Source organism: Oncorhynchus mykiss, chromosome 4 (assembly GCF_057628025.1).
Source record: "Oncorhynchus mykiss isolate SJ-2025 chromosome 4, ASM5762802v1, whole genome shotgun sequence".
Classification (NCBI taxonomy): domain Eukaryota; kingdom Metazoa; phylum Chordata; class Actinopteri; order Salmoniformes; family Salmonidae; genus Oncorhynchus; species Oncorhynchus mykiss.
The window spans coordinates 14,646,763-14,671,092 of NC_143025.1; the positions used below are offsets into that span (position 1 = coordinate 14,646,763).

The following is a 24,330-nucleotide window of genomic DNA, read 5'->3' on the forward strand; positions in this document are numbered from 1 at the left end:
GCGCGAGTGCACAGTACACTGTTTGGGTGCTGGAAATTATTCATTAATTTTAAAATGTCACGGTATAATTTGCATTCTGGGCAGGCACATTCCGCCGACTCTCCATTGGTCAGGGATTGCAAGGCTAAGTCTCTGATTCACTAAATGTGAAAGCAGGGCCAGGGTGTTATTACTTGGTCAGTTTAGCCACTTCATTGTGACATACTCTTGTTCTTAAGCCATCAAAAGATTTGCCCTGGTGGTCTAGTGGTAAGGGTTCAGTCCACTCACCAGTAGGCAGCGCTCCATTTATGGTTAGGGAGGCCTGTTTCGACCCACAAATCCAACTTTTAACCCAAAGCAAGAGGTGGTTTCACTCTATCGTAACCAAGCACACTCTGACACCCTTTTCAGCATCCATGAGTGGGACTGTTGATAAAGCCAGCCAAGCCTTTGTCCTTCTCTTCAAACCTCCCCCTCCCGCCTGTCCTTGACTCAGCGAATCCCACGTGTCCCATTGACACTGGTTCCCAGAGCTCTGAGCCTGCCAAATCTGCTCTCCTCCTCCTCCCTTCACCTGAAATTATAATGTAACCACCTTGCGCTTTTGTGTGGAGGGAACCGAAAGCTGTTAAGCCCCTCTTACAGGTGAGCTAAAGAGATGGGAGAGTGGAGGAGGGTTGTGTCGCTGGGGCATTTAGCAGAAAACTCTTTTGGGTCCTTGTCACGAAAGGTTAAGATCCCTCCCACACACACACACACACACACACACACACACACACAACTAGCTGCACCTGGGGGAAACAGATCCGGGCCAGGAAACCAGACTGGCAGCAGTGTATAATTAGCAGCAATCCCTCTCTCTCTTGCTCTTCCTTTCTCTATCTCCACAGCTTTCAGCGCTTATCCCCCTCAGGTTAACCAGTCATTGCTGCCCCACACCACCTACACCAACACCACTACGCCACCACCATTACGCCACCACCACTACGCCACCACACCACCAACACCACTACACCACCAACACCACTACACCACCACCACCACTATACCACCACCACCACTATACCACCAACACCACCTACACCAACACCACCTACACCACCACCACTACTACACCACCAACACCACTACACCAACACCAACACCACCACCACCACTACACCACCACCACCACCACCACTACACCACCACCACCACTACACCACCAACACCACTACACCACCAACACCACTACACCACCAACACCACTACACCACCACTACACCACCACCACCACTACACCACCACCACCACATTTCTACATTTTAGTCATTTAGCAGACACTCTTATCCAGAGCACCTTACAGTTATTGCATTCATCTTAAGATAGCTAGGTGAGACAACCACATATCACAGTCAAAGCAAGTACATTTTTGCTCAAAGTAGTTATCAGTAGAGTCAACCACCTCTGGCAATTCCACCACCAACTCCACCACCACACACCTTTTTTCCATCTGCCTCCTTTTGACATGATTTGATTTCACACTAGATTGTTGACAGTCTGGAATAGCCTCTGTGTGTGGTTGTGTGTCTAGCATGTTTGGCTACAAGTCAAGTACAGAACTGAGGCTCATTCTTTGAAAGAGGGCAGAGCGTGACAGAGGGCGGCCCGTGTGTATTCTGTTTTGGCCCCAATCTAGAGTGTAGTTATGTTGGAACCTGGTCCATGCCTCCGTCTCTTTCGCCATCTCCTCCTCCATGTCTCCATCTCTTTCTCTATCGTTCTCTATGCCTTCCTCTCTTTCTCCATCTCATTCTCTATGCCTTCATCTCTTTCTCTATTTCTCCATCTCTTTCTCCATCTATTTCTCCATCTCTTTCTCTATCTCCTCCATGCCTCCATCTAAACTCAGCAAAAAAAGAAGTCCCTTTTTCAGGACCCTGTCTTTCAAAGATAAGTCGTAAAAATCCAAATAACTTCACAGATCTTCATTGTAAAGGTTTTAAACACTGTCTCCCATGCTTGTCCAATGAACCATAAGCAATTAATGAACATGCACCTGTGGAACGGTCGTTATGGGGCGGCAGGATAGTCTAGTGGTTAGAGTGTTCAAACCCCCGAGCTGACAAGGTACAAATCTGTCGTTCTGCCCCTGAACAGGCAGTTAACCCACTGTTCCTAGGCCGTCATTGAAAATAAGAATTTGTTAAAAAAAATGTAAACCTTTAAAAAAGACACTAAAAGCCTACAGACGGTAGGCAGAATAGGTCACAGTTATGTAAACTTAGGGCACTAAAGAGGCCTTTCTACTGAAAAACACCAAAGAAAGATACCCAGGGTCCCTGCTCATCTGTGTGAACGTGCCTTAGGCATGAGGACTGCAGATGTGGCCAGGGCAATAAATTGCAATGTCCATAGTGTGAGACGCCTTAGACAGCACTACAGGGAGACAGGATGGACAGCTGCATTGGCAGACCATGTGTAACAACACCTGCACAGAATCGGTACATCCGAACATCACACTTAAGGGACAGGTACAGGATGGCAACATCAACTGCCCGAGTTACACCAGGAATGCACAATCCCTCCATCAGTGCTCAGACTGTCTGCAATAGGCTGAGAGAGGCTGGACTGAGGGCTTGTAGGCCTGTTGTAAAGGCAGGTCCTCGCCAGAGGTGGTGTGGTGGGGGGATTGATTCCCTTGTGACAACAGGGACAGTGATACAGTGCCTTGCGAAAGTATTCGGCCCCCTTGAACTCTGCGACCTTTTGCCACTTTTCAGGCTTCAAACATAAAGATATAAAACTGTATTTTTTTGTGAAGAATCAACAACAAGTGGGACACAATCATGAAGTGGAACGACATTTATTGGATATTTCAAACTTTTTTAACAAATCAAAAACTGAAAAATTGGGCGTGCAAAATTATTCAGCCCCCTTAAGTTAATACTTTGTAGCGCCACCTTTTGCTGCGATTACAGCTGTAAGTCGCTTGGGGTATGTCTCTATCAGTTTTGCACATCGAGAGACTGACATTTTTTCCCATTCCTCCTTGCAAAACAGCTCGAGCTCAGTGAGGTTGGATGGAGAGCATTTGTGAACAGCAGTTTTCAGTTCTTTCCACAGATTTTCGATTGGATTCAGGTCTGGACTTTGACTTGGCCATTCTAACACCTGGATATGTTTATTTTTGAACCATTCCATTGTAGATTTTGCTTTATGTTTTGGATCATTGTCTTGTTGGAAGACAAATCTCTGTCCCAGTCTCAGGTCTTTTGCAGACTCCATCAGGTTTTCTTCCAGAATGGTCCTGTATTTGGCTCCATCCATCTTCCCTGTCCCTGCTGAAGAAAAGCAGGCCCAAACCATGATGCTGCCACCACCATGTTTGACAGTGGGGATGGTGTGTTCAGCTGTGTTGCTTTTACGCCAAACATAACGTTTTGCATTGTTGCCAAAAAGTTCAATTTTGGTTTCATCTGACCAGAGCACCTTCTTCCACATGTGTGGTGTGTCTCCCAGGTGGCTTGTGGCAAACTTTAAACAACACTTTTTATGGATATCTTCAAGAAATGGCTTTCTTCTTGCCACTCTTCCATAAAGGCCAGATTTATGCAATATACGACTGATTGTTGTCCTATGGACAGAGTCTCCCACATCAGCTGTAGATCTCTGCAGTTCATCCAGAGTGATCATGGGCCTCTTGGCTGCATCTCTGATCAGTCTTCTCCTTGTATGAGCTGAAAGTTTATAGGGACGGCCAGGTCTTGGTAGATTTGCAGTGGTCTGATACTCCTTCCATTTCAATATTATCGCTTGCACAGTGCTCCTTGGGATGTTTAAAGCTTGGGAAATCTTTTTGTATCCAAATCCGGCTTTAAACTTCTTCACAACAGTATCTCGGACCTGCCTGGTGTGTTCCTTGTTCTTCATGATGCTCTCTGCGCTTTTAACGGACCTCTGAGACTATCACAGTGCAGGTGCATTTATACGGAGACTTGATTACACACAGGTGGATTGTATTTATCATCATTAGTCATTTAGGTCAACATTGGATCATTCAGAGATCCTCACTGAACTTCTGGAGAGAGTTTGCTGCACTGAAAGTAAAGGGGCTGAATAATTTTTGCACGCCCAATTTTTCAGTTTTTGATTTGTTAAAAAAGTTTGAAATATCCAATAAATGTCGTTCCACTTCATGATTGTGTCCCACTTGTTGTTGATTCTTCACAAAAAAACACAGTTTTATATCTTTATGTTTGAAGCCTGAAATGTGGCAAAAGGTTGCAAAGTTCAAGGGGGCCGAATACTTTCGCAAGGCACTGTATATTGCCAATGATCCTGACATATACACACACATACACACAAACGCCCCCCGCCCTCCCACACACACGGACACACACAAACACACCACCCCCCATACACACACCACCCTACACACACACACACGCACGCACGCACACACACCACCCCACACCTGTCCAATCCATACTGTCACTCACTGCAGCTCAGGAAGTGGTGGATTAAACGTCTGCACCCACTGGATTACAGTTTTCTGACAGGCCTGTCAATCATCGGACACAACCCCCCTGACCCTAACCCCACAGCTCACCCCCCTCGCCCTTACATCCCTGTAGCAGGGTCCCCCTTACTGTACTTTAACCCCATGACACTGAGGTGCAGGTCATCAAACGTCCATATGAATTATTGGGAACTGCATGTCACCTTCGATTAAATACATTCATGTCACTTTGTATTATATCATTTTATTTTAAATGTCTTTATGAGAAACACATTTCTACACTTTGTATTAATGCGGTATTTTATGCATTAAGGAACAGCATGGATAAAAAATATATATTTTTGCTGCATGAACTATAAAGAAGTTCTACCCATCGTTCCAGGTTTATTTCGGTAGTATTTGTACAATAGAGGTAATATTTTGAGGGGAAATATGAGAGTCAGAGTTTATTTTGAACACATTTTAGAATGGCTCGTATGCTGCTAGGCAACTAACATTCAGCCATTCAGTCAAGCACAATGAGTTCAGTTGTGGCAATGAGTGAACAACATCTTTCTTTGAAATATACAGGATATGATGCTTTCCTGGTTTGAAATGAGATGTGTTTGTGCATCGTTTGATCTAAGTTTTTATTGATTGTCTCATAATATGTGATTATTTTACATTGGTTATGGCTTATCAGTGTAGGGCCATGGAATTAATTAGAATTACCTCTTATGAAGTTCACACACATCCCGACTGTGACCTAGACAGTGGGTGACGACTACGCCAAGTTTGAAATGTGTTATTTTTAGAGTAATTACACGACAGTGATTCAGGGTCACAACCACTTCTGACTCATCAGGGTCATTTCCATCATGTCAGAGTCACCTCCGTTATGGCAGCGTCACCTCCGTTACGTCAATGCACCTGTTTACATGCTCCCAGCTCTAGTGACTACCTCAACCTAAGGTAAGGAAGGCCACACACACACAAAGGCCTATCACACCAGTGTGTCAGTTACCCACCTTCCTCTTCAGTTGCTATAATGACAGTTTGTAATCACAGTCCTCTCTTCCGTCTCTCTGGAAAAACATCAGGAGAAGGGGTTTTCCGCGTCAATTTTTTTAAATCGGCACATAGCTCTGTTTCCTTGTTTTCCACAGGGGAGTTGGCGTGCCATGTTCAGAACTGTAGCAGGACATCGGGCCCTGGGGGCCATCTAAGGCCCTGTGAAATGGGTGTGAAAGATGTCAAAGCAATTACAATAGCATTACAGTGTAATCTCCCACTGACACAGAGAGTGTGAATGGAAGAGGACTAACCCTCCTTTCTGCCTCTGGCCTCTCTCCTCTGGCGAAACGATTGCTTTGACATTGCCTAAATGTTTAGCTGTTAACAGCTCCACCACTTGTTATTCTGACAGTGATTGTGGTGTGCGTTTTGTGTTTTTATTTATTATTTTTTACATGTCTCGAAGAGAAGGGGATTTGTTAGCATGCAACAGTTAAAATTCAGTGTCCATGTTTTCCATCGAAAATAAAACTTAAGTCAGTGAATATGGACCTTCTCTGATGAATTGTTATGGACTAATACTGTCTTTCTCAACTGAACTTACCTATTACACTTCCCTGTGTTTAATCCTATCTCCCTCCTTGTGTTTTTCCATCTCTCCCCTTCTCCTCCCTCTCTCTCTTTGCTCTCAGAAGCCAGGGATGGACCTGGCTGATACCTATATCACGTTTGTGCGGCAGAACCAGGACATTCTGCGAGATCGCGTCAACGAGGAGATGTACATTGAGAAGCTGTTTGACGTGAGTGTGTCGACCTTGACGTGGACTCACACGTGCACCTTGTGTGTGTTCACTTTTTCCAGCAGCTTTTGTTATACAATCACATAGAATAGGTAGATAGATATCTGTCACTCTTACAACACTATGATAAAATCTATAACTGATTCATTGGATTAAAAACAATAGGAATGGGAACCAGTGGACAATATCTCTGTGGGTTGTGATGCCAGTACAGTACAGATATAGTATCTTAATTTGATCACCCTGTTGCAGGAGAACTTTCCTGCAATGTAGGAAATGTTTAACTTGTAGTGTATTGGACATTTTGAAAAAGCTTCTGAAGATTGTAGGATCCAGAATGAATTTTAGATTTTCCCTTACCAAAAATCTTATCAACCCCTACAAAAATTGCCATTAATTATAATCCACATGATAACTTTCATGTCCTGTTGCTGCAGGATTATTTTCCTGCTGTAGCAAACTGGCTCAAAATAAGATCCTACGCCTGTATATGAAGGTGTTGCATGAAGGTCACAGCATGAAGAAGAAAAAAGACCCACCCACTGTAACTCTGTATTTCTCCTATTCTGAGATTAATGATTGTGAGGTCAAACAGTGTATCTGTGAGAGGTCACAATGATCTCAGCCTCCTCCCAATAAGGTGACCCTGGAGTTTGTCAGAGATTCAATCAAAACCGAAATGTGCAAGTGAACACAGACTCTATCTTTCTCCCTCTCGCAGTTCAATTCAAGGTGCTTTATTGGCATGGGAAACATATGCACACCATTGCCAAAGCAAGGGAAGTAGATAATATACAAAAATGAAATAAACAATACAAATGAACAGTAAACATTGCACTCACAGAAGTTCCAAAAGAATAAAGACATTTCAAATGTCCTATTATGTGTGTATATATACAGTGGGGCAAAAAAGTATTTAGTCAGCCACCTATTGTGCAAGTTCTCCCACTTAAAAAGATGAGAGGCCTGTAATTTTCATCATAGGTACACTTCAACTAGAAAATCACATTGTAGGATTGTTAATGAATTTATTTGCAAATCAGGGTGGAAAATACGTATTTGGTCAATAACAAAAGTTTATCTCAATACTTTGTTATATACCCTTTGTTGGCAATGACAGAGGTCAAACGTTTTCTGTAAGTCTTCACAAGGTTTTAACACACTGTTACTGGTATTTTGGCCCATTCCTCCATGCAGATCTCCTCTAGAGTAGTGATGTTTTGGGGCTGTTGCTGGGCAACACAGACTTTCAACTCCCTCCAAAGATTTTCTATGGGGTTGAGATCTGGAGACTGGCTAGGCCACTCCAGGACCTTGAAATACTTCTTACGAAGCCACTCCTTCGTTGGATCAGTCGTCCTGGTCCCTTTGCAGAAAAACAGCCCCAAAGCATGATGTTTCCACCCCCAAGCTTCACAGTAGGTATGGTGTTCTTTGGATGCAACTCAGCATTCTTTGTCCTCCAAACACAACGAGTTGAGTTTTTACCAAAAAGTTATATTTTGGTTTCATCTGACCATATGGCATTCTCCCAAACTTCTTCTGGATCATCCAAATGCTCTCTAGCAAACTTCAGACTGGCCTGGACATGTACTGGCTTAAGCAGGGGGACACGTCTGGCACTGCAGGATTTGAGTCCCTGGCGGCGTAGTGTGTTACTGATGGTAGGCTTTGTTACTTTGGTTCCAGCTCTCTGCAGGTCATTCACTAGGTCCCCCTGTGTGGTTCAGGGATTTTTGCTCACCGTTCTTGTGATCATTTTGACCCCACAGGGTGAGATCTTGCATGGAGCCCCAGATCGAGGGAGATTATCAGTGGTCTTGTATGTCTTCCATTTCCTAATAATTGCTCCCACAGTTGATTTCTTCAAACCAAGCTGCTTACCTATTGCAGATTCAGTCTTCCCAGCCTGGTGCAGGTCTACAATTTTGTTTCTGGTGTCCTTTGACAGCTCGTTGGTCTTGGCCATAGTGGAGTTTGGAGTGTGACTGTTTGAGGTTGTGGACAGGTGTCTTTTATACTGATAACAAGTTCAAACAGGTGCCATTAATACAGGTAACGAGTGGAGGACAGAGGAGCCTCTTAAAGAAGTTACAGGTCTGTGAGAGCCAGAAATCTTGCTTTTTTGTAGGTGTCCAAATACTTATTTTCCACCATAATTTGCAAATAAATAAATTAAAAATCCTACAATGTGATTTTCTGGATTTTTTTCTCATTTTGTCTGTCATAGCTGATTGAAGTGTACCTATGATGACAATTACAGGCCTCTTTAATCTTTTTAAGTGGGAGAACTTGCCCAATTGGTGGCTGACTAAATACTTTTTTGTCCCACTGTATAGACACAAAGTGTTGTAACTATGTGCAAATGGTTCAAGTACAAAAGGGAAAATAAATAAACAAAAATATGGGTTGTATTTACAATGGTGTTTGTTCTTCACTGGTTGCCCTTTTCTTGTGGCAACAGGCCACAAATATTGCTGCTGTGATGGCACACTGGTATTTCACCCAGTGGTTTGTTTTTTAAATCTTTGTCGATCTGTGTAATCTGAGGGAAATATGTGTCTCTAATATGGTCATACATTTGGCAGAAGATTAGAAAGTGCAACTCAGTTTCCACCTCAGTTTGTGGGCAGTGTGCACATAGCCTGTCTTCTCTTGAGAGCAAGGTCTGCCTACAGCGGCCTTTCTCAATAGCAAGGCTGTGCACAATGAGTCTGTACATAGTCAAAGCATTCCTTACGTTTGAGTCAGTCACAGTGGTCAGGTATTCTGCCACTGTGTACTCTCTGTTTAGGGCCAAATAGCATTCTAGTTTCTCTGTTTTTTTTTTGTTAATTACTTGACACATTGGAAATAATTATATTTTTGTTTTCTCATGATTTGGTTGGGTGTAATTGTGTTTCTGTCCTGGGGCTCTGTGGGGTCTATTTGTGAACAGAGCCCCAGGATCAGCTTGCTTAGGGTGTTCTTCTCCAGGTTCATCTCTCTGTAGCTGATGGCTTTGTTATAGAAGGTTTGGGAATCGCTTCCTTTTAGGTGGTTGTAGAATTTAGCAGCTCTCTTCTGGATGTTGATAATTAGCGGGTATCGGCCTAATTCTGCTTTGCAGGCATTATTTGGTGTTTTACGTTGTACAAGGAGGACATTTTTGCAGAATTGTGCATGCAGTCTCAATTTGGGGTTTGTCCCATTTTGTGAATTCTTGGTTGTTGAGCGGACCCCAGACCTCACAACCATAAAGGGCTTCGGGTTCTATAACTGATTTAAGTATTTTATGTCAAATTGGTATGTCAAATTGTATGTTCCTTTTGATGGCATAGAAGGCCCTTCTTGCCTTGTCTCTCAGATCAGTCACAGCTTTGTGGCAGTTACCTGTGGCGCTGATGTTTAGGCCAAGGTATGTATAGTTTATGGTGTGCTCTAGGGCAACGGTGTCTAGATGGAATTTGTATTTCTGGGCCTGGCGACTGGACCTTTTTTGGAACACCATTATTTTGTCTTGCTGAGATTTACTTTCAGGGCCCAGGTCTGGCAGAATCTGTGCAGAAGATCTAGGTGCTGCTGTAGGTCCTGCTTGGTTGGTGACAGAAGCACCATATCATCAGCAAACAGTAGATATTTGACTTCAGATTCTAGTAGGGTGAGGCCGGGTTCTGCAGACTGTTCTAGTGCCCTCGCCTATTCGTTGATATATATGTTGAAGAGGGTGGGGCTTAAACTTCTTACGGCTGAAATCCCATTAACGGGATCGATTTGACAACAGCCAGTGAAAGTGTAGGGCACCAAATTCAAACAACAGAAATCTCATAATTAAAATTCCTCAAACATACAATTATTTTACACAATTTTAAAGATAAACTTGTTGTTAATCCCACCACAGTGTCCGATTTCAAAAAGGCTTTACGACGAAAGCATACCTTGCGATTATGTTAGGTCAGCACCTAGTCACAGAAAAACATAGCTATTTTTCCAGCCAAAGAGAGGAGTCACAAAAAGCAGAAATAGAGATAAAATTAATCACTAACCTTTGATGATCTTCATCAGATGACACTCATAGGACTTCATGTTACACAATACATTTATGTTTTGTTCGATAAAATTCATATTTATATCACAAAATCTCAGTTTACATTGGCGCGTTATGTTCAGTAATGTTTCGCTTCCAAAACATCCGGTGATATTGCAGAGAGAGACATAAATTTACAGAAATACTGATCATAAATGTTGATGTAAATACAAGTGTTATACATGGAATTAAATATATACTTCTCCTTAATGCAACTGCTGTGTCAGATTTTAAAAAATCTTTAAGGAAAAAGCACACCATGCAATAATCTGAGTACAGTGCTCAGAGACCAAAACAAGCCATACAGATACCCGCCATGTTGTGGAGTCAACAGAAGTCAGAAATAGCGTTATAAATATTAACTTACCTTTGATCTTCATCAGAATGCACTCCCAGGAATCCCAGTTCCACAATAAATGTTTGTTTGGTTCGATAAAGTCCGTCTATGTCCAAATACCTCCTTTTTGTTCGCGCTTTTAATTCACAAATCCAAATTCACAAGGCGCAGGCACTTAGTTCAGACAACAGTTCCATTACAGTTCGTAGAAACATGTCAAACGATGTATAGAATCAATTAATCCCACGGTAGTTATTTTGTTCAAATTTGTCTCTGCTTTTGTGGATTGGGGTGATCAGTCCTTAGTTCCAAATATTGGGGAAGATGGCAGAGCTAAGGATGATGTTAAAGAGTTTAAGTATACCCAATTGGAATTTGTTGTCTGTAAATTTTATCATTTCATTGAGGACACCATCAACACCACAGGCCTTTTTGGGTTTGAGGGTTTTTATTTTGTCCTGTAGTTCATTCAAGGTAATTGGATAATCAGATGAGTTCTGGTAGTCTTTAATAGTTGATTCTAATATTTGTATTCGATCATGTATATGTTTTTGCTGTGTGTGCTTTGTTATAGAGCGAAAAAGATTGGAGAAGTGGTTTACCCATACATCTCCATTTTGGATAGATAATTCTTAGTGTTTTCCAATTTTCCCAGAAGTGGTTAGTCTATTGATGCTTCAATTACATTGAGCTGATTTTTGACATGCTGCTCCTTCTTTTTCCGTAGTGTATTTCTGTATTGTGTTAGTGATTCGCCATATTCGGCTTTTCTGGGTCTCTGTTTTTGGTTGGACAGGTTTCTCAATTTCTTTCTTAGGTTTTTGCATTCTTCATCAAACCATTTGTCGTCATTGTTCATTTTCTTCAGTTTTCTGTTTGAAATGTTTAGATTTGATAGGGAAGCTGAGAGGTCAAATATACTGTTTAGATTTTCTACTGCCAATTTTACACCTTCGCTATTACAGTGGAACGTTTTGTCCAGGAAGTTGTCTAAAAGGGATTGAATTTGTTGTTGCCTAATTGTTTTTTGGTAGGTTTCCAAACTATGTTCCTTCCATCTATAGCATTTCTTAATATTATTCAGTTCCTTTGGCTTTGATGCCACACAATTGATCATAGCTCTGTTCAAGTAAACTGTGATTTTGTTGTGGTCTGATAGGAGTGTCAGTGGGCTGACTGTGAATGTTCTAAGAGGCTCTGGGTTGAGGTCAGTGATAAAGTAGTCTACAGTACTACTCCCAAGGGATGAGCTATAGGTGTACCTACCGTAGGACTACCCTCGAAGCCTACCATTGACTATGTACATACCCAGCGTGTGACAGAGCTGCAGGAGTTGTGACCTGTTTTTGTTAGTTATGTTGTCATAGTTGTGCCTAGGGGAGGTAAAACCTCCAGGCAGGTGTTTGTCCCCCTGTGTGCTGAGAGTGTCAGGTTCTTGTCCGGTTCTGGCATTTAGGTCGCCACAGACTAGTACATGTCCCTGGGCCTGTAAATGATTAATTTCCCAATCCAGAATGGAAACGCTGTCTTCTTTAAAGTATGGGGATTCTAGTGGGGGGATATAGGCAGCACACAGGAGGACATTTCTCTCTTTAAGGCCATTTCCTTTTGAATTTCGAGCCAAATGTAACATGTTCCTGTTTTGGTTAATTTAATAGAGTGAGTTAGGTCTGCTCTATAACAAATTAGCATAACCCCTGAGTCCCTTCCCTGTTTCACACCTGGTAGTTTGGTGGATGGTACTACCAGCTCTCTGTAACCTAGAGGGCAACCAGTGGGTCCGTCTCCTCCATGTTTCTTGTTGGATGACGATGTCTGTATTTCTGGTACCTGCTCTTTAGGCCATAGGCAGATGACCTCAGGCCTTAGATATTCCAGGATGAGATATTGAAGGCTTTCTGTTCCATAGAGTGTCCAATGTTGTTGGTCCTGTGGTTTGGCCTCAGGCCAGTAAGTGTAAGCAGAGCCTGCTGAGCATCTGGTACATTCCATTGGCTTGGGTTAGTGTAAGAGTGGGGATTGGGCCTGTTTGCCCGCTCACGGCCTGGGCCCATGTGTGACTTCCATGTTGAGGCCCTCTTTGTGGGAGTGGAGGGGCATGGGGTGGGCAGGAGGGGCATACGTCTGATCTGAGGGGGCCTAAATGGGGTGTGGGCATGGTTGACTTGGGGGGTTGTCGATTGGTTGGGGTGGGGGTGTAGATGTGGTGTTGTGGTCTGGATGTAGGTCATCTCGGCATGGGTCCTCTATGTATAGGTCCCGGGGTCCCGCATGTCTGGGAGTGTGTCTTGCTGGTCTGGGCGGGGTGTCTATTAATCTGTAGCTCCTGTGTGAAGTGTTGGGACTGCGTTTGAGAGCGTTGTCCTTTAGGGTCCGGGCGAAGGTGGGCACTGCTGCCTTGTATAGGTGGACCTGGTCGTAAAGGCTGTTCAATTCCAGGGTGGAGTGGTGGGCCAGGAAAACATTTGGTTTTGAGGCACAGTCACGGGAAATACTTGCGTTTACCCATTGCATGGTAGCAGGGTGGAAGTCTTCGTGGTATCAGGGTGGGGAAAGTAGAATAACTTTTTCAATCACTCATTTGAGTGCTGTGGCCACCCTATCCTGCTGTGCACTCAGGTCGTTTGTGCCTGTGTGTGTTATTATGTGGCTGGATGACCCTAGTTGGTCCTGTTTTTTTTTTCTTGTATATATATTTCCCGTTTGAGTCTATAAGGAGTACAATCTGTGTCTTGTGTATGTCCTCAGTGGGTGTGGGGGGTTTGTAAGAAGGGCTATCAGGGTGGCTTAGAGGGGTTGGGATCCCCTGGGTTTGGGCTTCATTTGTCTGTCCCGCTGTGATGTCGACGCTACGGTCAAGGCCTGGGGTAGACTGCTGTGGTATCGAGACTTTTGTCGGGAGCTGAGGTGGGCTGTTCTGCTGGCTTCTCTGCTGGGGTGGCCACCTCTCTAATGGGTTGTTCTCTGTCACACGCCATCCCCCTCACCCTCTCCTCCAGCAGTCTGATCCTCTCCTCTAGTGCTCTGTTCTTCTCCTGCTCTTTCTCCTGTAGATGTTGTCTCACTACAGTCCGGAATGCAGATATGTCTTTCTCCACTTCCAGCTCTCCAGGTCTAGTTAAGGGGGTGTTGTTGTGCTGGACTGTTGTCTGGGTCTGTGCTGACTGGGGTGTAATCACCTGCTGTTCCAGCTCCACCTGCCTTACCTCCAGCTGGGTGAATTTATCCCTCATTTCAATGAGGGTGTAGTATTCTGTGCTGGGAGGTTGACTTTCCGCTTGGGGTTGCTCGTCTGTGGGTTTATGTAATGAAGAGGTCTGGTCTGACCTGCTTGGGGAGGGGGTATCTTTCTCAAGGAAGAGCTTCTCCTGCTGAGCTATTTCTTTGATTAGGTGAAAGTGAAAGTTTGCGGTGGCCCTGTACCAATACTGTTGTAGACTTCTAGAGATTTATATTAGCTGACTCAGAGTCCTCGTTGTCTAGTATTGTGAGTGTCCACCCATCGGTAACACCCCCCCCCCCCCCCCTTACCAGAGGGGTAGTGTGTTAATATAGCACTGTGCCATGCCTGGAGATGGTCTGTGTGGAAGATGAGGTTGCTGATGTTCCCATTTTTTATTATAATCAGCAAAAAGTGTCTCTTGATTTTCCATAAGGAGCTTCATTTTGTACTCTTTTTGTGTCTTATTATTCTTTACATACAGAGGGTACTGTATTTTAATTACCTCTGAACAGCGGGAGGGAGCTTCTAAGGCCTCTCCATTTGGTTGGGGCTCTCCTGCCATTGTTGGGATTAAGGGCTTTGACACCTCTCACTTGACACATCAGTGTTAATTGAAGTTGTATCAAGCTTGGTAGCTTTAATTTAGCATTCAGTCCTTATAAATAAAAACAATATATCATTGTAAAGTATTTTTCTTCTTGGCTTTTGGAAATAAAATATAGCTTCAAACTAAACATTACTCACTCAGTTCCAGGTTGGATGGTGTTTTCAGGTCTCTGTTTGTTTACCAGAGTTTGGGAATAATAATCTTTGGTAGTTGTAAGCCTTCTAGGTAATTCCGTCCAAAATCAGGTTGTAGGTTTTGATTTTTAATTTGGAGTGAAGGTTATGTTGTGGAGGGTTGTATCCTGTATATGTTCTTGCTGAAAAATCCAAGTTTACATAACTCTAAATCTATCTTTTTTAAAGAACATGCTGAAAAATATAGGAGCTCATCTGCTCGTGACCACTCTCTCTATTTCTCTCTCTCTCTCTCTCTCTCTCTCTCTCTCTCTCTCTCTCTCTCTCTCTCTCTCTCTCTCTCTCTCTCTCTCTCCCCTCTCTCTCTCTCCCCTCTCTCTTTCCCTCTTTTTCCCTCTTTTTCCCTTTCACTCATAGATTTATACGTATGTTGAAGAGTGTGGGGCTCAAACTGCATCCCTGTCTTACCCCATGGCCATCAGGAAAGAAATCTGTGTTTTTTGACCATTTTAACTACACACCACTAACTCACTCACTCACTCACTCACTCACTCATACACTACCGGTCACTTAGAAATATCCTTGTTTTTTTTAAATAATGCTTTTTTTACCATTAAAATAACATCAAATTGACCAGAAATACAGTGTAGACCTTGTTAATGTTGTAAATTACTATTGTAACTAAAAACTGCATTTTTTAAAATGTAATATCTACATAGGCGTACAGAGGCCCATTATCAGCAACAATCACGCCTGTGTGCGAATGGTGCCATGTTAGCTAATCCAAGTTTATCATTTTAAAAGGCTAATTGATCATAAGAAAACCCTTTTGTTGTTCTGATTTAAAGAAGCAATAAAACTGTCCTTATTTAGACTAGTTGAGCATGTGGAGCATCATCATTTGTGGTTTCCATTATAGGCTCAAAATGGCCAGAAACAAACACCTTTCTTCTGAAATTCGTCAGTCTATTCTTTTTCTGAGAAATGAAGGCTATTCCTTGTGAGAAAATGCCAAGAAACTGAAGATCTGGTACAACACTGTGTACTACTCCCTTCACAGAAAGGCACAAACTGGCTCTGACCAGAATAGAAAGAGGGGTGGGAGGCCACAGTGCACAACTGAGCAAGAGGACAAGTACATTCGAGTGTCTAGTTCGAGAAACAGACGCCTCACAAGTCCTCAACTGGCAGCTTCATTAAATAGTACCCGCAAAACACCAGTCTCAACATCAACAGCGAAGAGGAGACGCTTCACTGTTGGGAAGATGCTGGCCTTCTAGGCAGAGTTCCTCTGTCCAGTGTCTGTTTTCTTTTGCCCATCTTAATCTTATTTTTATTGTCCAGTCCGAGATATGGCTTTTTCTTTGCAACTCTGCCTAGAAGGCCATAATCCCGGAGTCTCCTCTTCACTGTTGATGTTGAGACTGCGCATCTGTTGGCCCAAGCAAGTCTCTTCTTATTGGTGTCCTTAAGTAGTGGTATCTTTGCAGCAATTCGACCAAGGCCTGTTTCACGCAGTCGTCTTTTACTTGAAATCTGTGAAGCATTTATTTGTGCTGCAATCGGAGGCTGGTAACTCTAATGAACTTATCCTCTGCAGCAGAGGTAACTCTGGGTCTTCCTTTCCTGTGGCGGTGCTCATGAGAGACAGTTTCATCATAGAGCTTGAAGAAACTGCACTTGAAGAAACTTTCACAGTTCTTGAAATGTTCTGCATTGACTGGCCTGCATGTCTTAAAGTAATGGACTGTCTCTTTGCTTATTTGAGCTGTTCTTGACATAATATGGACTTGGTCTTTTACCAAATAGGGCTATCTTCTGTATACCAACCCTACCTTGTCACAACACAACTGATTGTCTCAAATGCAAGAAATACATTCCACAAATTAACTTTTAACAAGGCACACCTGTTAATTGAAATGCATTCCAGGTGACTACCTCATGAAGCTGGTTGAGAGAATGCCAAGCATGTGCAAAGCTGTCATCAAGGCAAAGGGTGGCTACTTTGAAGAATCTCAAACATGAAATATATTTGGATTAGTTTAACACTTTTTTGTTTACTACATGATTCCATGTGTGTTATTTCATACTGTGTCTTCCCTATTATTCTACAATGTAGAAAATGGTACAAATAAATAAAAACCCTGGAATGAGTAGGTGTGTGCAAACTTTTGATAGATATATATATACATTAAAAATTAGGCTGTAATGAAAGAGGGTGGAAAATGTCAAGGGGTCTGAATAATTTCCAAAAGCACTGTATGTCAATGAATTGGCGAGATTACTAAAACAGTCTACAGCACCCGGCCTCACCCTACTGGACTCTGAAATCAAATGTCTGCTGTTTGCAGATGATCTGATGCTTCTGTCCCTAACCAAGGAGGGCCTACAGCAGCACCTAGATCTTCTGCACAGATTCTGTCAGACTTGGGCCCTGACAGTGAATCCAAGTAAGACAAAAATAATGGTGTTCCAAAAAAGGTCCAGTAGCCAATACAACAAATTATTTCTTGACACTGTTGCCCTAGAGTACAAGAACAATTATACCTACCTCTGCGTTAACATCAACACCTCAAGTAACTTCCTGTGAACGATCTAAGAGACAAGGCAAGAAGGGCCTTCTATAAAACTTCCCAATTAGGATTTTGCTAAAAATTCACAAAATCGGACAAACACCTAATTCAGACTGCATGCAGAATTCTGCAAAAATACACTTTGTGTACAACGCAAAACCCCAAACAATGCATGCAGAGCAGAATTAGGACCATACACACTAGTTATCAAAATCCAGAAAATAGTTGTTAAATTCTACAACCGCCTAAAAGGAAGTGATGCCCAGATATTCCACCACAAAGCCGTCACCTACAGAGAGATGAACCTAGAGAAGAGTCCCCTCAGCTAGCTGGTTCTGGGGCTCTGTTCACAAATACAAACACACCCCACAGAGCCCCAGGACCGAAACATTTACAATTGTCTCATTCATCCCCCTCCTCTCCCCTGTAACTATTCCCCAGGTCGTTGCTGCAAATGAGAATGTATTCTCAGTCAACTTCTCTGGTAAAGTAACTGTAAAAAATAAAAATAAAAAAATAATTTAGACCCAACAAAATCCTTGAATATGTACTGACTCAGTGAGCATAGACTTTCTATTGAGAGAGGCTGCCATAGGCAGACCTGGCTCTTGAGAGAAGACAGGCTATGTGCCCACTGCCCACAAAATGAGGTAGAAACTGAGCTGCACTTCCTAACCTCCTGGCAAATGTATGACCACATTAGAGAGACATATTTTTCCCACAGATCACACAGACCCACAAATAATTTGAAAACAAATCAAACATTGATAAACTCCCATATCTCTTAGGCAAAATGCAGCAGCGTGCAAACACAGCGGCAAGATGTGTGGCCTGTTGCCATGAGAAAAGCGCAACCCATAAACAGCATTGTAAATCTAACCTATACATTTATATTTATTTATACTTAAACTATTTGCACATTGTTACAACACTGTACATAGCCAATAATATAACATTTGAAATGTCAATTTTTTTTTTAACTTTTGTGAGTGTAATGTTTACTGATTTGTTTATTCCTTCTTGTTTATTTCCCTTTTGTTTGTTGTCTATTCCACTCGCTTTGGCAATGTAAATATATATGTTTCCCATGCCAATAAAGCACTTTGGAGAGAGGAAGAGGTAATCCCATTGTGACTACTTCCAGGGCCCAAGCTACCCCCCTCTGGGTTTTGGTTGACCTGTTTTCTATTGCCGAGAGGTGTTGTGTCTCCCTGTTTGCCCCCCTACTTCCTCTATATATCCTGCAGTCGCAGTGTGTCACTGAGTACCTTCAGACACGAGATGAGACGCATACACACAGGGGGCACATACACATTTCCACGCATGCAGTGAGGAACACATACATACACAATCCATATTATGCAATGTGCACACACACACACGCACACACACACACACACACATATATATATATATATATATATATATATATATATATATATATATATATATATATAAACACACCCCTCTTCATTGCTTCCCTCTAAGATTGGGTTTGTAAACTTGAGGTGGAAGCTGAGATTGGAGTAAATCAGTGTTGATTTGTTGGGCCTTCGCTGGTGCTGGGGAGACTGGGAGGGGGTTAGATGGGAGAAGGAGGAGGCAGGCACAGCTCTAATGGACCCGACACACCCATAGTCATGCACCAGGAGGAGAGACAACGGCAGGGTCTCACCATGTCACCACACACACACAGTTATGCGCCGCCGCCTGTGGTTGTTTGTGTTGGGAAATGTCATTATCTTTGCATATGTGTTCATGTGCACAAATCTGTCTGTTTATGTGTGAGTGTAAGCGTATGTACTATGTAAATATACAGCATGTGTGTGCTTGCATCGCCAGCAGCTTGTATTGGTCAGCGTGTGTGTGTGTGTGTGTGCGCGCATGCGGAGCAGCCAAGATAGGGTTGAGCCTTCTGTGTTGATGTAGAGGCTAATGCATGCCCTTGCAGGCGGCCAGTCCTTCTCGTCCTCCACATTAGTGGACAAATCACCCTGATTAAGCCACTGATAAAGCCTTCCGACAGGGACCACACAACCTAGCCCTCCCTTTCAGCCAGCCCCCAAGTGTGGCCCTGCTTTCTCCACTCTGCCCTTAACCATATCAATCGAGGTACACTTAAGTATGTCATTACCGTCACGCCGTCAGAAATGCCACAAAGACATGCTCAGCTCCGAAACCACATTAACAATGTTCCAAGAGAACTAATGACAACAAACGACCTGACGTTCACTCATTTTCACTTGTCTAGGTAACGCTTTCTCGTCCCCTCCATCTGTTTTCCCCTTCTTCCGCTAATCGGCTCAATTAAAGAGCATCTCCATTTTCAATTTCCTGCTCGTTCTGTTGAGTGCCAGGGGGCGGCTAGCCTATTATCGAGTAGGCTGGCTCCCGTTGTAGGTATTCATGTTTCTATTGGCTGTTGTGGAGCCAAGGCTGGCGATATTCAAAGTGAACGGAGATAGAATTTTCTCCTTTAATATATCCAAGAGGACGGGCTGTCCACTGGTGTTCCGTCCAATTAATGTCTCATGCTCTTTGTCAGAAGTCCTCACTTGAGAAGACATTGATAGAAAATCAGGTGCTTTCTGGAAACAACATCCCACTAGTGATTTCTTTACTGTTCGATGAGAAGGGATCTCAATGTAGGGTATTGCAGGGTAATGTAGTGTATTGTGGGGAAATGCATGGTAATGTAGTGTGTTGCATCTTCAAATGGAGTGAGGCACATTTGCTCCAAATAGGCACTGACACGCTGTACTGTAATGTTCCTGAACTCAGTTGTTTTTTGTTCCCTAAACTACCAAGCCTCATGACATCAAAAAGTACATCTAACTTCTAAGTCAACATTCTATACTAGCTATACACCTATACTATCTGTTCTATACACCTATACTATATGCTCTGTACACCTATACTATCTGCTCTGTACACCTATACTATCTGTTCTATACACCTATACTATCTGCTCTGTACACCTATACTATCTGCTCTGTACACCTATACTATCTGCTCTGTACACCTATACTATCTGCTCTATACACCTATACTATCTGCTTTGTACACATATACTATCTATACACCTATACTATCTATACACCTATACTATCTGCTCTGTACACCTATACTATCTGCTCTGTACAACTATACTATCTGCTCTGTACACCTATACTATCTGCTCTGTACAACTATAATATCTGCTCTGTACACCTATACTATCTGCTCTATACACCTATACTATCTGCTCTGTGCACCTATACTATCTGCTCTATACACCTATACTATCTGCTCTGTACACCTATACTATCTGCTCTGTACACCTATACTATCTATACACCTATACTATCTGCTCTGTACACCTATACTATCTGCTCTGTACACCTATACTATCTGCTCTGTACACCTATACTATCTGCTCTGTACACCTATACTATCTGCTCTGTACACCTATACTATCTGCTCTGTACGCCTGTACTATCTACTATCTATACGCCTGTACTACCTACTATCTGTACTACCTACTATCTATACGCCCGTACTATCTATACGCCCGTACTATCTATACGCCCGTACTATCTATACACCCTTACTATTTCAAGTTTTCATAACAGTCGGAAATCAGTATTTTTGGACGCAGATTATATATATATATATATATATATATATATATATATATATATATATATATATATATATATATATATATATATATATTGTTTTTTTTTACACCTTTATTTAACCTTTATTTAACTAGGCAAGTCAGTTTAGAACACATTCTTATTTTCAATGACGGCCTAGGAACGGTGGGTTAACTTCCTCGTTCAGGGGCAGAACGACAGATTTTCACCTTGTCAGCTCGGGGGATTCAACCTTGCACCCTTACAGTTAACTAGCCAATGCTCTAACCACCTGTCTCTCATTGCACTCCGCGAGGAGCCTGCCTGTTACGCGAATGCAGTAAGCCAAGGTAAGTTGCTAGCTAGCATTAAACTTATCTTATAAAAAACAATCAATCAATCATAATCACTAGTTAACTACACATGGTTGATGATATTACTAGTTTATCTAGTGTGTCCTGTGTTGCATATAATTGATGCGATGCGTATCGTTGCTCCAATGTGTACCTAACCATGAACATCAATGCCTTTGTTAAAATCAATTCACAGAAGTATGTATTTTTAAACCTGCATATTTAGCTAAAATGAATCCAGGTTAGCAGGCAATATTAACCAGGTGAAATTGTGTCACTTCTCTTGCGTTCATTGCACGCAGAGTCGGTATATATGCAACAGTTTGGGCCGCCTAATTTGCCAGAATTTTACGTAAAAATGACATAACATTGAAGGTTGTGCGATGTAACAGGAATATTTAGACTAATATTTAGACTAATGGATGCCACCCCTTAGATAAAATATGGAGCGATGGTAGGCACCAGCAGGCTCATAAGCATCCATTCAAACAGAACTTTTGTGCGTTTTGCCAGGAGCTCTTTGTTGTGTGTCAAGCATTGCGCTGTTTTATGACTTCAAGCTTATCAACTCCCGAGATTAGGCTTGTGTAACCGATGTGAAATGGCTAGCTAGTTAGCGTGGTACGCACTAATAGCATTTCAAACGTCACTCGCTCTGAGACTTGGAGTAGTTGTTCCCCTTGCTCTGCATGGGTAACGCTGCTTCGAGGGTGGCTGTTGTCGTTGTGTTCCCAGTATGAGCCCAGGGAGGAGCGAGGAGAGGGACGGAAGCTATACTGTTACACTGGCAACACTAAAGTGCCTATAAGAACATCCAATAGTCAAAGGTTAATGAAATACAAATGGTATAGAGAGAAATAGTCCTATACAACCTAAAACTTCTTACCTGGGAATATTGAAGACTCATGTTAAAAGGAACCACCAGCTTTCATATGTTCTCATGTTCTGAGCAAGGAACTGAAACGTTAGCTTTCTTACATGGCACATATTGCACTTTTACTTACTTCTCCAACACTTTGTTTATGCATTATTTAAACCAAATTGAACATGTTTCATTATTTATTTGAGGCTAAATTGATTTTATTGATGTATTATATTAAGTTAAAATAAGTGTTCATTCAGTATTGTTGTAATTGTCATTATTACAAATACATTTAAAAGTTGGCCATTTAATCGGTATCAACTTTTTTTGGTCCTCCAAAAATCGGTATCGGTATCGGCGTTGAAATATCATAATCGGTTGACCTCTACCATCTATACGCCTAGACTATCTATACGCCTATACTATCTACTGTAAACGTCTGTACAATCTAAACACCTATGCTATGTACACACCCATATTGTCTATTGTAATCATCTATATAAACTATACACCATTACTATCAATACACCATTACTAACTATACACCTGCACTGTCTAAACAGCTATGCTATCTATACACGTTTACTTTCTACTGTATACACCTATTCACTCTACACACCTATATTATCTATTGTAAACATCTATACTAAGTATACACCGTTACTAACTGTACACCTGTACTGTCTATACAGCTATGCTATCTACTGTATACACCTATACAATCTACTGTAAATACCTGTACTATATATACACCTATACTATCTACTGTAAACACCTATACTACCTATGTCTAGACTATAAGCCAAAACTATCTATACGCCTATATCTACTGTAAACGTCTGTATACACCTATAATATCTACTGTATACACCTACAGTAACTATACTCCTATAATATCTCCTATAACTCCTTTATTCTCTATACACCTATGCTATCTACTGTAAACATATATACTATCTATACACCCGTTGAATCTATACACCTATACTATCTATACACCTGCACTATCTATACACCTATACTATTTAGTGCGTACACCTATATTATCTACTGTATACACCTATTTCATCTATATACCTATACTAACTATACGCCTATACTATATATACTCCTTTGCTATCTATACACCTATACTATCTACTGTAAATATCTATACTATCTATACACCTGTACTCTTTATACACCTATACTATCTCCACACCTATACTGTCTCTACACCTCTATTGTATACACCTCTACTGTATACACCTATACTATCTAATATATACACCTATACTATCTACACACCTATACTATCTACTGTAAACACCTATACTATCTATACACCTGTACTATCTATACAACTATACACTACCTTTCAAAAGTTTGGGGTCACTTATGTATTTGTTTTTGAAAGGAAATCACATTTTCTGTCCATTAAAATAACATCAAATTGATCAAAAATACAGCGTAGACATTGTTAGTGTTGTAAATGACTATTGTAGATGGAAACTTATGATTGTACGCCTACGTAGATATTACAGAGGCCCATTATCAGCAACCATCACTCCTGTGTTCCAATGGCACGTTGTGGTAGCTAATCCAAGTTTATCGTTTTAAAAGGCTAATTGATAATTAGAAAACCATATTTTAATTATGTTAGCACAGCTGAAAACTGTTGTGTTGGTTAATTAAGAAGGAATTAAACTGGCCTCCTTTCGACTAGTTGAGTATCTGGATCATCAGCATTTGTGGGTTTGATTACAGGCTCAAAATGGCCAGAAAGCAAGAACTTTCTTCAGAAACTCGTCAGTCTATTCCATGCGAGAAATTGCAATGTATTCGATGCTTAAGTACTCTAAAGTCTTACATTGCTAACTCAAAACAGCAGTACAGTGTTTCTTCATCAACATCTTTATGCCTTCTTTAATAAAATAACTTGGAAAAAAGGACATTCAAATGTGTATGTTTATATTTCACTTAATTTCCATTTGGGTATTGTTTAGACAAGAATTAAAAAATTATGGGACAGAAATATTATGCTCTTTAGTGTAACCTTTATTTAACTAGGCAAGTCCATTATGAACAAATTCTAATTTACAAGGAGAGCCTACTTCTTCCTCCCCAATAGGGATTTGAACCCCATTCTACCACGTGCCCCGCATTCTGTAGTACAGGCATGGCCTGCTCTCCCTTATGTAAGGAATTAGGCACTTTCCCATGTTTACTACAATATGTATTGTAGACTGCATAGTAGCCTAATAAACAAATAACCACATTTCGTTAATAAAATAATGATAAAA

The 24,330-nt window shown here is 41.7% G+C and overlaps 1 protein-coding gene across 18 annotated transcripts in view; it reads left to right on the forward strand.

Annotated features, from left to right (window-relative positions):
- cadps2 (calcium dependent secretion activator 2) overlaps positions 1-24,330 on the forward strand; it is a 268,319-nt gene that overhangs the window by 217,383 nt on the left and 26,606 nt on the right. For 13 of the 18 annotated variants that reach the window (XR_016495113.1, XM_090231185.1, XM_090231188.1 and 10 more), the window contains one exon: positions 6,169-6,276. Coding sequence is in view for 17 of the 18 variants with exons in the window: in XM_090231185.1 (XP_090087311.1) it covers positions 6,169-6,276 (108 nt within the window). In the remaining variant the exon portion in view is untranslated. The remainder of the gene's footprint in view (positions 1-6,168; positions 6,277-24,330) is intronic. The other 5 variants (XM_090231186.1, XM_090231189.1, XM_090231195.1 and 2 more) reach the window with 1 other exon arrangement.